This window comes from Pinus tabuliformis, chromosome X (genome assembly GCF_031772625.1).
Source record: "Pinus tabuliformis cultivar Carrire ecotype Pingquan chromosome X, CPIR1, whole genome shotgun sequence".
NCBI lineage: Eukaryota > Viridiplantae > Streptophyta > Pinopsida > Pinales > Pinaceae > Pinus > Pinus tabuliformis.
In genome coordinates this window covers 34349357-34365925 of record NC_142308.1, presented here as the reverse complement: position 1 = coordinate 34365925, position 16569 = coordinate 34349357, and the positions used below count along the sequence as shown (strand labels likewise).

At 38.2% G+C, this 16569-nt stretch overlaps 1 protein-coding gene across 1 annotated transcript in view; it reads right to left on the bottom strand.

Annotated features, from left to right (window-relative positions):
* The window catches only part of LOC149138200 (uncharacterized), a 111357-nt gene extending 95359 nt beyond the window's left edge, over positions 1 to 15998 (bottom strand). Inside the window, exon 1 of the mRNA XM_089450283.1 lies at positions 12957 to 15998. Coding sequence (XP_089306409.1) covers positions 12957 to 15998 — 3042 coding nt within the window. The remainder of the gene's footprint in view (positions 1 to 12956) is intronic.
* Positions 15999 to 16569: the final 571 nt, after the last annotated feature.

Below are 16569 nucleotides of genomic sequence, written 5' to 3'. Positions count from 1 at the left end.
GCAGTTTGAGCTTAGGAAAAGGCCCAAGCTAAATCCTGTAACTAAACAGGAAGAAACCATTGAATCAGTGGAAATCACTAACACTGATACAATGGTGGAAAGAAGCAAAGGCACAGTTGCTTCAGGAGAAACACAACAACCTTCAACATCTAACACTCAACTGATTGAGAGACAACTCAATGTTGAGGTTTCTTCTTTCACTAGGCCAACAAATAGAGAAAAAGACATCAAGGACCGATACAAGGAAATCAAATTGAGAAATGAAAAGTTGAAGGTTGAAACCTATGCTCAGTACTTTAAGCATACACCAACAAATCAAAGCAGGTTGATGTCAGCTTTTGACATCAAAGCAAGAAAAATGCAGGTGTCCTTCATGCAACCAATTGTCCAGCAGGCAAAGACATGAGCGGACTACAGAAAAACAGAATTTGAGGTGTTGGTCAGGGATTTTCATCCCATTGACCAAATAGAATTCACAAGCAGGCAGGAGAGATGATCTACTCCACCTTGACAGGAAAGTCCATGGTTGCACATAAGTTGCAGAGTTCATTAGATAACATTACAACTCAATACGAATTCAAAAAGGCTTCCTCACATGCCAAGGACAACAGGATCAAGTCATTGGAGGACTTGGTAATTGAGCTGGGACATGATCCCAATGACATCAAAGTGGTTGAGAAATTGATCAAGAAGAAGAATGAGGACATTGCAGCTCTTAAAAAACAACTAAAACTTCCTCATTTAGAGCACCCATAGATAAAAGAGGTACTGGAGAGCCAAACACATCAAGAGGAGATGATGGACCTGGTTTTACAATTAAATGATCAATTGAAGGAAATGGAAAAGGAGTTAGATAGCATGATACAGTTAAAACAAGCTAGTCTTGAGACTGCCCCTGCTACTGCTATCCCAACAGTTACTACTGTCGTACCTTCCACTTTGGCAGCATCATTAGCTCTACAACTCCAATGGCTACAACACTACCATCTTCTACAACATCTACATCAGCAATAGGGTCAACAGGTGATGAGGCTAGTAAATTGGTCAAGGCAATGGAAGACACGTCCATTTAGACCACATAAATGAACAAGCTCAAAGAAAAGGTGACCAGTCTAGAGACTGACTATAAGCTTGCATAGATTATGCACAAAGAAGAATTGCAGAAATCCACCAGAATGAATGAGAAAATTGACTTGGTGAAGCAGGCTACATAAGCCATACAGAGAGTGAAAACAGAATTGAGAGATATGCCAGAGGAAGCAACAAGGATCATTCACTTCATTAACGCCAAAAATAATTATGAATTGCAAGAATTAGAGATACCTGACAGGAAATATACAATACTGGAAGTAAAAAGGGTCCTCACCAAGAGGAATTTAATGCTAAACCTTGAAGATAAGTGCCAAACCATGCAACTAGCTATATACAGGTTCATGGTTAAATTTGAAGTTTTGAGGCAAAAGGGTCTACCCAATCCCTTGGTAATAAATGATAAGTTAATGCCACAAGAGGACTACAATAGAAAAATTAGAGAAGTGGCCAGGGATCAAATGAACACTTCATCTATGAAGGGTATGCCAACTGGCAAGGTCCTATACCAAACTTTTAAGAACTTGTTTTACCTCCAACATGAGGTAAAATACCTTTTTGTGAATAAGCCCACTTTTTCCAAGTACATGGAGGCAGATGAGATTTATAGGAAAATGATAAATATCCAATTACCAGATGCAGAAACATGGGAGAAATTGATTGACTTACTATAGAAATACACAGTTAAAATGTAAAAATGTACAGTAAGGGTAAAAGGCACAGTAAAAGGATAATGACAGGCCAACAAGGTAAAAGAGTATCAGGTGAAAGTGTATTAGTTGAAAGGCTAGAATGAAAAGAATATCCAGTGTGAAAACCAACAGCAAAGTAGAGATTAAAAGGCAAAATATCATAGCTTAAAGACAACACAACTTAATAAACAGGGATAGAAAACAACAGTTCAATAACTGTCTCCATCTTCTTGCATGAAGATATTTCTTTCTCCTAGATTAATTTCCAAGACAATTTGGGATATTTTGTAAATTATTTTTGTATAAATACTTCATAATTCGAAGTATTGAGTGTGGATTGCTATACATTTGTAGAGTTATTTTGATCATAAACATAAGGGCTATTGTACCAATTTTTCAAGTTAGCAGATTTGACCAAGTAATAAAGAGATTGCATTACAGGATTCATGTGTTGAGCTATTACAATGAAGTATTTTCTTTGTCAAATTTGTTATTTTCTTATGTTTTTCACAAACTTAAGTGTTATCTAAAGTATGAATGAATTAACTGGAAATTTATGTTAGAGTTTGTTTAAGTACACTCTGTCTTGAACAGTTGATCATTTCCATGTTTTCTTCTGATATCCGAATCTGAGAATCCTTAATTTCTCTCCCATCCCGGTTGACCTCTTTCACTTTCTTCATAATCCGGCCCAAGGAACCCTTAATCGCTCTTTGGATCCGATTGAAAACCACTTCACCATCCAGCCTTGAGATCTGAAGTAACTCTGCTATCTTGCCTTGTAGACACTATTTTTAGAACTTGATTCAGTCATGTTTGTTTGATATTTGACCCCATAGCCCAATGGTAAAAGACATCTCTCTTTTCATCTAAGTAAGTGATCCCACTACCAAATCCAAATCAAAACCCAAGTATAATCATAACTAGCCTAAAATCAAATAACTAAACAAAGTTAAATCATAAAGATAGAGCCCTCTCTGAGAATTAAGAAGGCTAGGTCATAATCTCCAAAGTAGGTTTGTGGTTACCTCCGATCATTTCTTTCTAATCAATTCTTGAAAAATATTGGAGTGATAATAGATACCATCCCTAGAAACTAGTATACAGAGTTGGAGGTGCACATAGGAACAATAGATCAGGCAAAAATATCTCAAAAATTCAAGGTGACTTTTAGATTTGAATTGGATGATCCTCAAGTAGTTATATCTTTGAAGACTGGGAAACGAAATATTTTTAGACCAGAATTCAAACTGAACAGAAGTTAGTACCCTTGTGTATCGCACATAGATACTATCAAAAGGTCAAATAATTCATGCAATTCTACAACGACATAGAGGAATACGAAGAAGAAGATGACCGAAAGAACTTTTAGATACCTGGTACAAAAGGAGAGTGTGTTGCAGTAGGTTTAGAACTAGTGTTCGCAAATTATTCCAAGCCTATCAAAAGGTGCAAGGTAAAAATTGGCATTAAATAAAAGCCTAAGTTTATCATTATTGGGATTGTAGAGTCGTTAATATACCATTATTATTGTCACTTGTGAACGTTTATTTCACCCATTTCTACCATTCTTCATCATGCCATTTATTATAATTTATCATTTAAATCCATTTTATTAATTATTTATGCTCTCATGAATAAATATTATTTATTCTCCTTTATTTCTAATAAATTGATTATTATGCATTATTTTACCAATGATAGTTCTAATAAGTTGGTTGTAACCTTATTTACCATTTTTAGCCTCCAAAGTAACTTCCAGATTGAAGATTTGATTTTTAAATCAGCCAACTCAGAAATTCGCTGGTTTAAGGAGTGACAATTTTACGGTTAAGATTCTGAGCAAATGAAGACGAATTTGGAAAATCCGGAACATGGGTTTTGTCCAGAACGGGCCCAATTATCTTCATAAAGAACAGTTTGCCCAAATTCGGCTTGTACAGGGAGAAACGCAGGGTTCTTTGAGCACGATTTTCTGAGATTTGCTGTTGCGGCCGCCCTCCAAATCTTAGCTGCAAACCCAAATCCGCCTTGTTCTTGTTGATCAAATGGTTAGAATCAATCCAATTTTGTAAAACAAATCATGTTGTAATTATCTATGCTCTCTGATCTCTCTATTTAAATGAAACTAAAGATCAGAGAGGGGGGACGGAAGAGGACGACTGTTGTTGTAATTATAAGTTTCAGAACAACTTTGATCATGGAGTCTTGTTGAGATCTGATTTTGTATACTTTTGTTAATGCAATCAATATAAAGGATTTGGTGTTCAATTCGTCCCTGCATCTGAAGTAAGTTACGGCGGTGCCATTGGAAGCTACGGGCCCGGCTCCGACGGACACTTGCCGTTGTATTGTTATACGGTAAATTGTGTTTGGTTTGCTTATTTCTATTGTTTCAGCAATCTGATATATCTTTCATATGATAGACTATGCTTTATACTTAATATCTGAATCTGAATAAGTTCTTTAACTCATGTCTCTGTATTACGCGAAGTGAATCTATTTGAATTACATCTATTTCCATAGCAAGATATTTGTATAAATGTTATCATCATTGGATTCATATAAAATAAGCATTTGCGAGGCTTGAAGACAATATCACTTTGTTCAGAAACGTAATCATATCATTCGTTATTCTCAGATTGCTATAGTAGTATAGAACATGTACATACGGATGATGATTTGCTATTCCATTTACAAAAGATTGCTCTTTCTTTGTATGTAAGTTGATGCCAAGAATTGAGAGTGTTGAACTCGCGAGATTTAGTTTCTTTCTTGCTGTTTCATTTTACTGCTGTCCATTTCATTTCACGCTGCTTTTTGCCATTTCCTTTTTCTTGCATTTATTGCTTTGGTGTGAGAGAAGGTCTAAAGCTGTAGTGAGTCAGCAAGCCGCTGCTTAGCTCCCAGATCTTTGGTCCATGCTCTAATTTCCATTCCATTTTCTTGCATTCACTGTTTTAGTGTGGGAGGAGGATCAAGGCTGTCGTGAGACACAGCAGACGCTATTATGCTCCCAGATCCATGATCCATACTCTAATTCCTTTTCCTTCATCAATTTCTAGAGGAATGAGTTATTGCTACTATATCCTCGATTGATGGTTATTTGAATGAATGATTTAGTTTAGAACATTTCAGTTTCTTGCTTTAGATTTTGTTTCTAGCTTTCATTTACTTTTGGGTTTTAAGCACTATACTGCGAAACATTACTCTTAAGTAAATAGCCGCCTCAGACAGAGTACACTCTTGAAATAAAAAGTCGTCCCTGGGTTGATAATTAATGTGAGGTAATTAGGAGTTCACAAGACACCTTTTTATCACTCCACATTTTGGCGCCGTTGCCGGGGAGAGTGTAGCCATTTCTAAAGAGTAGTGTGAATTTGATGACTTCCTGCTAGGGAAGAGTTGGATCTTAAAAACGGAAGGTAAGAACCTGCGTACGGAGCATGTAAAAGCCCTGCTCCCCCGTCCGCTTTCCAGCAGGACTGTTAAAGAACCTAGAGTAGAAATAGATGTTTGAATTTTTGTGTGAATTATTAGGAAAAATAGAAATTTAAAAAAAAATGAATCACATGATTTCGCTTAAGTGGTGATGTAAGCACCACCCATTTCACTAACTAATTGACAGGAACATTTGAAGAAGGAGCCTTGAAGAAACACATGAAGAACATCATATATTATGGTAAGAAATGGCTCACGTTTCTTCTTTTGAATTTCCTATCAAAGATCTAGGAGTGACACAAATGCACATAATTCCCCCATCTTTACCAAATTTTCATGGTTTAGCAAATGAAGATCCACATACATTTTTGTTTGAGTTTGAAATACTTTGTAGAGGATATGATTATCGTACAAATGATCAAAAATTGAAAGTGTTTCCTCTTACTCTAAAAGGAGCAGCTCTCCGATGGTTCATGAGCCTAGGTGGGAATTGCATCCAATCATGGGAGGACATGAAGAACATATTCTTGAAGAAGTACCAAGACTATTGCAAAGCCAATGAAGATATTTTCGATATGATACAAGGGGAAGATGAAAGTTTGGAGGACTATGTAGATCGATTTCATTACAACCTTCAAAAATCAAAGCATAAGCATTTGGAAAAAGAGATCTTAAAAACACTCCTCCTTAAAGGAATCAAAGATGAATTTTTAGAACTTTTAAATCTGATAGGAAAAGGTGATGTTTTTCAGTTATCATATGATGATGTTTGTGAGTTGTGCATAAGGTATTCAAGAGGAATCTCTAAGGCTGGTAAGAATTCTAGAGATGTTTTTTCTTTGTTTTCCAAATCTGCTACAAGAATAGGAGACATAAGAGCTGAAATCAATGTTTTATTTGAAAATCTTAAAGTTGATTTTATTAGCTCTCTAAATGCAAAATTGGATGTTTTGCAGGTTCATAAAAATGAAGAATTTGATGAGGTGTTTTGCCCTCATGACCGAAAGGAGCATACCGTAGATGGTTACTCTTCCTTATCTACGATGGAAGTAGCATATCAAAGAAATGAGGAAGCTGCAACAAGGTCAAAACCACGGAAATCATGGCCTACAGGTATGGTTCAAAACACTCCCTCTCCACTTTCTTACTTGCATAATCCATTATGGAATACTAATGTGTTAGGGCAGCCATGTCAATTTCAATTTAACCACCTATCTTGTTTACAAGTGGGGCACGGTTCATCTTATGATGGCATGACTACTCTCCCTCATCTTGTAGCACAAGCAAATTCTCCATATTCTCCACCAGCTCTTTCACAACACCTTGCTTGCCCATCAAAACCATTCACACAACCCAATTAGCCACATCATCAAAATGCTCCATTCTTTACACATTTTCCTGCTCAACTAATTCCACACCCTCACCATAATAAACCGGTACAACATGCTTACAATGTTGAGCTGGCAAGTTTACCCACCCTTCCCACCCATTCTATCTCACATGTGTTATTAGAGAAAACCTACAATGAGATTCAGAATGTTTCAAATGCAAAAATTGTAGAAGCTATGGAAGAAAATGAGGTTTCTTGTAGGATGCATCAACAAATTATTTTAAAAGACCAAGGACTTCATGATTTGATGGATATGAGAAATCAACAAAGTAACGCATACATTGAAGGTTGGTTTCACTCCATCACTTGTTTGCAACATTGCTCCATACTTCAACAATTTTTGACTCCATCTTTTCAAGGGAAGTTGGCTTCTCATACCCTAATTTTTATCAACATGTATTTTTCAAATTTGGGTATGTGCATACAAGAGGCCTTATTTCTAAAATGGTTCCACTGGAAATACTCTTATACATAAACATATTCGATTCTCAAAGAAGAGTAGGATAGTGGAGAAAAGAAAATAAAATAAATAAGGGAATAAATAAATGCCTTTTGTTTTTCCATGTAAAACTAGGGTTTTTGTTGCAACATGTTATGCAAATCAACATCGGTGATAATTTTTTTATAATTTGTGTATGTGGATGAATCATAATTGAAATAGTAAGTTCTACAAACACTCATTTTCATTTTTATCACCAATTTGAAAAAATGCTTGAATTTCATTTTTTTTGGCTTGCGGGCTTGATGAACTTTCTGGAAAAACAGTCGGGACAGTCATGTTTTGAGGGACCAAAAATGAATATTTTTAAAACCTGTTTCAATCCTAAGTAGCCCTTGATGTCTACTTTCCAATCCAATTTGAATCACTCAATTTGGATTTGAAACGAAAAAGTTAGAGCCAAAACATTGACCGGATGTCTAGCAGGCAGCACAGGAACAGAGTTGGGACAGTCAGTTTTTGGAGGCCCAAATGAATGAATTTTTAAAACCTGTTTCTATGGTAGGTTCCCCTATGAATCTAGTTTACAATGCAATTGGAATCACTCATTTTCGATATCGTATGGGGAAGTTATGATCAAAATACTGACTGTCTATCGTAAATCAGCACCCTTAAAACTATGTCTTTCCAGCTGTTCCTTAAAGTATTTGACCTATCAATTCTTCTTGTCTTCAAAACCTGTTTCTATTGGAGATCAATAAATGAATCTATTTTCATTTCCAATTTGAATCATTCGAATCTGACATCAAACGAAAAAGTTATGCTTGAAATATCAACTGTTGGTCTAAGCCGGGTAATCGAAAATGACTCTATTATGCAGGTTGTTCTAAACAAATTTGACATATCATATGATTGAATTTTTAAAACCTGTTTCTACTGGAGATAAAACTTTGATTTAGCTCTCATTTGGCTTTGGAATCACTCAATTTGGACGAAAAACAAAGAAGTTGTGATTAAAACACTGCTGGTTAGTATGGTCGACCACTGCTCTCCCGCAGGTAACAAATAAATTTTACTTTGTTATTTTCTCTATGGATTTGTTATAACAGAGTAACTACTTGTTATTTTTTGCATAATTCTTGGATTAGGGGAGCCCGATCACCTCTCTTTCTCCATGATTGAATGTTTTATTGCAGGTAGACACTCGTTTTTTGCAGGTCCTGGGAAAATAAAGAAGGTCAATTTATGGACGAGTGACTTTTCAAAGAAATTTTTATAAAACAAAGGAATTTTATCCAAATCATTACCCAACGGATTCATAATAGAACAAATGAAGAATTGATTTCCATTTGAAGATTCATGTCATGTCTTTGCTGCCAAAACATTTTTCGAATAGATCATTTTTTTGACATAACATCATAGCTGTTGCAACTCAATTTATTTTACATATTGTTTTTAAATAAAATGTTGTTTTTTTCTAATTTCTTTTATATTTTGTGTTTCAGGTGTTGCTTCATTCAAAGTGCAACTCATCCTCAGCATCAATGCAGTGAACAGCTAATTCATTCTTTGCGTGTTTTTGCTATTTTTGCTGTTCCTTTCGAAATGGAACAACATTTGTGTGATTTTGCTGTTCCTTTTCGAAATGGAACAGCACTTGCGTGTTTTTGCTGTTCCTTTTCGAAATGGAACAGCATTTGTGTGTTTTTGCTGTTCCTTTTCGAAATGGAACAGCATTTGTGTGTTTTTGCCGTTCCTTTTCGAAATGGAACAGCATTTGTGTGTTTTTGCCGTTCCTTTTCGAAATGGAACAGCATTTGTGTGTTTTTGCCGTTCCTTTTCGAAATGGAACAGCATTTGTGTGATTTTGCTGTTCATTTTCGAAATGGAACAGCATTTGTGTGATTTTGCTGTTCCTTTTCGAAATGGAACAACATTTGTGTGATTTTGCTGTTCCTTTTCGAAAAGGAACAACACTTGCGTGTTTTTGTTGTTCCTTTTCGAAATGGAACAACATTTGTGTGTTTTTGCTGTTCCTTTTCGAAATGGAACAGCATTTGTGTGATTTTGTTGTTCCTTTTCAAAAAGGAACAGCACTTGCGTGTTTTTTTGCTGTTCCTTTGCGAAAAGGAACAGCACGTGCATGTTTTTGCTGTTCCTTTGCGAAAAGGAACAACACTTGTGTGTTTTTGCTCATCCTTTGCGAAAAAGAACAACATTTGAGTGTCTCTGTTGTTCCTTTCTCAGAAGAAACAGCATTTGGGATTTTTCGAACGACATTTGCATTTTCACGTTTTTTGTATGTATTTTTGTTTTTTTTTTTTGTGCATTTTCTTTGATGTTCCTTACACAAAACACCGCTTTGTGAGTGTTTTTGCTGTTCATTCAAAAGAGCAACACTTTGGGAATATTTTTGAGGGCAACCCTTTCCTTTCTCTTGTGGGATTATTCATAGTCAGCTCAACCACATTCTCCTGATTCTCTTTCATGGCATGAAGTACACTATTTTTATGAGGACAAGAATTATGGATTCTTTTGAAGCAAGTATTATCATTTACGTTATGATCTTTAACAGGACAACTCCTTGATGTTAGATTCTTTTCAAAAAGGGACACAATTATTTATATATTACTTTACTGCATTGTTTTTTGCTGTACATGATATTGATTGATCATCTTAATACCATGCTGGTTCCACCCTTCCTGGTTATAATCTTCTCTGTCTGTAATAAATGAGATTATGGGTATATTTTTTTATATTGACATGTTCAACTTCTTCCGCCATCCCTGCTCTTAAGGAGTACTGAGCCTCCCTCTTTTTATCATAAAAATGTGTAATAACAACAAAATTTTGTTCGCAGATGGAGGATAGGGGGTCTTATTACGAGCCAGCCTACCATGTTCATAAGGCTGTAACAAAGTGACATTCCCATTATGGCCACCACACCAAGGTTATGATCCATTGGATAGCCAAATTATCCTTGGAACAAGAGGTCTCATCACGAGCCGGCTTGATCACTTTTGCTACATCCTAGTGAATGGCAGTGTGGTTATCTGGTTACCATGCCAGCACATTGATCTCTTCTGTAGAACAACACTGAAATTCTCTAGTTATAAATTGAGGATTCTGGCTCATATGGATTAAAAAGCAACCCTGCCGAGGCTATGGACGCCTGCTGGCAGCAGTGGCTCTGCTTATGGTATTGAAGTTATATCTTATCGTCAATTATTATTATAATACCCTTTTCTTATTTTCCTTTTATCAGAGAAGTTATTTCCTTAACTTTTTCCCTGTTTGAACCTTTATGCATGAGAAATTGTTTTATGATCAATCACATCATTTTCAGCTAGAATACCGTCAGCAAAGCATCTTTTTAGCATATTGTTGTCCTTTTTCGTTTTGCATAAACTATCATCACTCCAAAGCGTCCTATCTCTTATTCATAACTATCTTTACACACTTTGCTCTCAAAATAACCATAACTTTCACCGTCCTATCATTGATAAGTGTACTCTGCCTCCCTTACTGATATATTGTTCATTCCATTGCCTTGCCGTCAGCACCACCCCTTTCATATGCTTTATGGTTATGGAACCCATTTTCCAATTGGAGGGGGGAATGTATGCATTATGGGATTGCATGCGATATGATTACTGCACTTTGCCATACCTTGTTGATTTGAGTTTTTCTAATTGCAATTTTGCATGCATCTTATCTGTTGATATTCAAAGCTAACACTATGGATTCAAGCACATTGTATGCAAAATAGTGCTTTGTTTACAGGAAAACAACAAGTATGGGCAAAATTCTATTCACAGCATGACCACACTATTGCAACTAACAGACGCGGCTCGAGCAACTTGCGAACATGAACAACTCTTCAGACATTATGTGCTTACCTGGATTCCACCTTTTGCATCACTTTCAGCACCAACTCTGCCTACATCAGCTTCAACAACTGCCAGTATTTATATGTCATTCCACATTTTTTGGAGGTAAAACTCGAGGTAAAATTGCATAGTTTTCTAATTTATTATAAATTTAGGAGAATCTACTGAAAATCCATTTTGAGCATTATTTGTCATCCTTCATTCCACATCTTTACCACTTTCCCTTTTTCAGCAGCATATCATTTCCGAGTATGGGGGAGTGTTCCTTCATTTCTTTCTTATGACCATGTCATTCATATTCTTTAACATCCATTGCTATTCTTATTCACTCTCAACACCTCCCTTATTTCATGTTGTTTTACACCAAGCATAGAATTCAACAGCTGATAGCAACCACCTCTATTTGTTTTCTAGCATCGCATGAGGGCATGCTAATTTTTCAAAGAGGGGGAGGAATTGCTACGCATGATGGATGTTTTCTATTTTCTTTTAAGGCATACAATTTCAGTATAGAAATTGATTTCCCTGATATTTTCAAAACCTATGAACTCAATTCTTGTGATCTCTAGGAAACACAGACATACTATTAAAATTCACATATCTAGATAAATTCAAGATAAATTGGTTCATAAAATTTCGGAAATCATGCACTCTCACCTACAGCCATTTTGTTTATATCTCATGATCCATGCATCAAAACAATCTGATTCTTGGATCATAAAGGCATTCATATATTATAAATTTACTTGCCAAATTTCAACAAAAGCTGGTTTGTAAGTTTTTGAGAAAATGGTTCATGAAGTTTGCTGTTACATATATCATATTTTGTTGCAACTTCATATATACATATAATTGAATGTCAATGTAAAAATTGTTATGCCTTCATCAAGATTACCAAAAGTGAATATTCATTAATTAAGGAAGAATTCATTTGTTCTATCCATTTCATGAGCTGAGATGAACATATTTTTTTATTGCTTGGTTAACACATGGGTTTTTGTCTTTGGGTTGCATGAGGACATGCAATATATTCAGTTTTCGTTGCATGAGGACATGCAATATATTGAGTGTGGGGGTGTGTAGAGTCGTTAATATACCATTATTTTTTCCGGGGAAAATAGAGTTCGTAATTTCTATTATGAAGAAGTAATAGAGATTACATGTTGTAGATGCCAAGGCATATGCATATGTGTGGTATCGACCACAGTTCTGAAATGTTACAAAAAATACATTCAGTAGGTGTCTCTTGGATACGAAAGGACTGTATCCATACAATATAAACAGAAATATAACTTAGAGTTCAGTAGAGAAGCAAAGAGTGAGGTATGACCTCCGGTCATGTACTGAAAACAAAAATAACAGTGACTGTCATGTAAAGCCGATATGTACAAAATGTTCTGTATATCCAAAAAAATTTAGATGGGGAAGCCTCCCCCAAGTTGGAGACCATCAATATACGGACGATGATAAAACCTGTGCATCCCATCTGGACTGTATTCTTCAATCATCCAATCACCTAAAGGCCGATCCGCCGCTTCTTTCGAGAGCCGGTCAGCAGTTGAATTTCTTTCCCTGTAGATATGAGAAACAGTGATCCGGTCAAAAAATGTTTTGAGAAAAACAATTTCTTCCAAGATATGTTTCAAAGAATAAGTGTGACAGACAGAATTATTATTGGCCCAGTCAATCACTATCTTTGAGTCTCCAAAAATTTGAATTTGTCGATAATGTTTAGATAGTGCAAAGTATAGTAGATGTCTCAGAGTGATAAGCTCTGCATGATTATTGGTGCCCCTCCCGAGTCCCAATCTCAGGTGGAAAAAATGTGAGTCTGTAACATGAAAAAGAATACCCCCGCCACAACCGCGTTCCGATGCGGCCCCATCAAAATAAGCCCAAGGTATCTCTCTGTTGATGATTTCGGGCACAATATGCCTGGGAGGATTTGGTTTCGACTCAAAAGGGATTTCTGAGTAGGCAGCGCAAATGGTGGGCGAGAGGAGCTGCCAGTTTACCCTGCCCTGCTCGAATATAATATTGTTGCGATTTATCCAAATATACCAAGACACAACAAGAGGGAGGTTCCTAGCCTTTTCCGAGGGCACAGCAGACCACCAGTGCGCCCAGGCAGCTAGTAAGTCATTTGCCTGCCAGACAGTGGGGATATTGAGGGACTGGGTAACCTGCTGCCAGATCATACCAGTGGTCTCGCAAGTCATAAAGAGATGTATTGTAGATTCCTCCGCCTTTCTGCACAGAACACACCAGTTCGGACCCGCGAATGCTCTTTTTTTAAGGTTCTCCCCAGTAGGTATTTTATTTGCCAAAATATTCCACAATAATAGTCTGGTCCTAGGCTGAGCGTGTAGCTTCCAGATATCCGACCACCAGCTATTGAGGGTTTCAGGCTGTCTGTCTTCAATGAGCTTAATGTATCCAAGCTTAGGAGCGTAAGAGCCAGATTTGGCCGGTGCCCATATAAGCTCATCATCCATCTCATGTAACTTGATATGAGATTCTGTGAGTGCCTGAGTGTATCTTTGCCAATTATCAGACCAATCATCGGTCAGCTGCCACAGTGGGTCCATGACCCATGCCTGAGAGAAAATGGTGGATCTGTGTGGATCCCCAACTTGAGCCAGATATTTGATGCCCCGATCATTGAGGTGACGGATAAGGTCGTCCGGCAAAAGGTGTGCGTTCCCAGACCCAGTCCATGGATCACGCCCAATTCGAACTTGAGTACCATTCCCAATTTTCCATAACAGATTATCCTTAATGAGAGGCAGAGCTTTGAGGGTAGCTCTCCAAATAGCTGAAACACTCTGCTGGTTCCATGAGGGTCTGCGGAACCAATCAATGATGTTGGATGGCCAGATGTATTTATAGTGAATGACTTCAGCCCATAAACTATCCATCTTAAGAAGAGACCAGCCCTGTTTTGCTGTTAAGGCAAGAGCAAAATCAGTGAGGGATTTAAGTCCCCAACCACCCCATTTCTTTGGCATGGATACAATAGACCAACTTGTCCAAGCAAAAACCCTACCCTTTTTATTTCCATTCCATAGGAATCTGTAACAGAGTTGTTGAATTTTTTGTAAGATGCCCTTTGGAATCCAAGTGAGGGACATCCAATACACCGGAGTGGCCTCCAGAACTGACTTGATCAACTGTAGTCTGCCTGCTTTGGATAGAAAACGATGGTGCCAGCCTGTGATCCTTTTTTCAATTTTGTTGACTAGCCAAGCCCAGTGTTCCGTTTTATATCCATCCGGTCTTAATCTGAAGCCAAGATATTTAATGCCTTCTAAAAGGTTATTTTCCAGATATGGGAAAAATTGTTCAGCCAATAAGGATTCCTGTTGTGTACATCTCGTCACTGATCTGGTGGACTTGTCCCTATTTATCTCCATGCCCGTGGCTTTACAGAATAGAAGGAGAATATTATATAGGGCAATACTATCTCTGATGCTGCCATTGAGGAAGATAAGAATGTCGTCTACAAATAATAAGTGTGTTATGGTGTATTGATCAGTAATCTTGATGCCGCACAGCTCCCCATTCCGCTTTGCATCCACAATGAGCCTACTCAGTCCCTCCATAACTATAAGAAAGAGTAGTGGAGAAAGAGGACATCCTTGCCGGATACCTCTGTTGATGAAGAATCGATCAGAGGCAGCGCCATTTATTAGAATAGCGAAAGAGACAGAGGATACACATCCCATGATCCAATTGATAAACATATGAGGAAAGCCAAGATGGGTGAGTATCATTTTCAGATATAGCCAGTTGACCTTATCAAAAGCCTTTGAAAGGTCAATTTTTAAGGAAACTCCTTTAAGGTTCTTCAACTTGATAGAGTGTAATGTTTCCTGGGCAGCACCAATAGCCTCTTGAATATGGCGGTTTTGAAGAAAAGCGAATTGTTCAGCAGATATATGGGAGGAGAGGATCGGCTTGATACGATTTGCAATGATCTTGGCAATAATTTTATAGAGGCAATTACAGAGGGATATAGGCCAAAAATCATTGAAGGATGTTGGATCATCGGATTTGGGGATCAAGGCTATGAAGGTCTGGTTCATAGGAGGGTGGATGTGTCCCGAGATCCGGCTTTCCTCAACAACCGCTAAAAGATCCTCTCCCAGCAGTTCATAGAAAGCCAGGTAGAATTCAACAGGCCAGCCATCCGGTCCCGGGCTCTTGTCTCGCTTGAACCATTTAAGGGTACCTTCCAGTTCTTGTGCAGAGACAGGATTTGTAAGGTCTCCAATGTCATCCTGTTCAACAAACCGAGGGAATTTTTCTGCAACTCTAATGATGTCTGGAAGGATTATATCATTTGGAGCCGTAAAGAGCCTCTTGAAATGTGAGACCCCTATACCTGCCAGTTGTTGGTGAGTGTTGGCCCAACCTCCTGTTTCCAATGGAAGTCTCCAGATGGTATTTGTAGCCTTTCTGCCATTAGCCATGTTATGAAAGAATTTAGTATTACAGTCCCCTTCTTTGAGCCAGATGGCTCTGCTTTTAAGTCTCCACTGCTCCTCCTTTTCTTGTAGAATTTTTGCTTTGACCTCAAGCAATTGTTGTAGGGAGGTTTTTGTGGCATCCGAGAGATAACCCTCCCCCTTCTCATCAGTCAATGAGGCAATCTGTGCTTCGGTATCTAGCAGAGTCTGTTCATCCCTGTGCCTCTTTGATTTCGCCCAGTGCTCAGTTAAGCCTGTGAGTTTTCTGAGTCTCTCACAAAAGTCAGAGGCTTTTCTCCGTTCTCGTAAAGGGGGCTGAGTTGTCCAGAAGTCCGAGACCATCTTGATATAATCCGGTTCTTTTAGGTGCCCGGCAAAGAATTTAAATGGAGACCGAGGCTTCGAGTTATGCTGACTGATCTGTAGGAATATCGGATGGTGGTCAGATAGCCCCCCAGATCCCACCCATTGTCTGTATAGAGGGCAAATCTGTATGAGTTCCTGATGCATCATAAATCTGTCCAGCCGCCGCCCCAGAGCAGCCTCACCAGTACGCTGATTGTGCCAAGTAGGTAGTTTCTTGTTCATGGGGATGTCCACAATATGGTGTGAGTCGAGGAGCAATTGCATTTGATCCACAATGGGATCACACTGGGCATTATGACCCCAGGACTCACCAGCACCCAGAGAAAAATTGAAATCCCCCCCCAATATGGTATGCTGAGTAATGTGGCCTCCATTGAGAAATTCTTGCTAGAAAGGAAGACGATTCTGATTTGGCCCATAAATATTGATGATCCTGATTGGTAAACCCAGTTCACCTAGGATAATGTCCATGCCAAGAAAACCGCTGCCCCCCCAGGCCGAAAGGGGTCTAACATTCCGAGAGTTGATACCTATGAGAAGTCCACCAGATCTCCCACACGCATCGAGTCCATGCAGGGTCCAACCAGGGAGCAGGGATTGCAAGTAACGCACCGCCGACTCAGCCGAGCAAAGAGTTTCTTGGAGGAAAATGATGTCACATCGAGAGACTAGAAGAAGTCTCTTCAGAGCCACACGCTTTTTGGGGTTGGCTAATCCCCTGCAGTTGAAGGAGAGCCAGATCATGGATCACCACAGGTCAAGGGCTCGATTGCTCTAAGTGCCCGTTCAATAG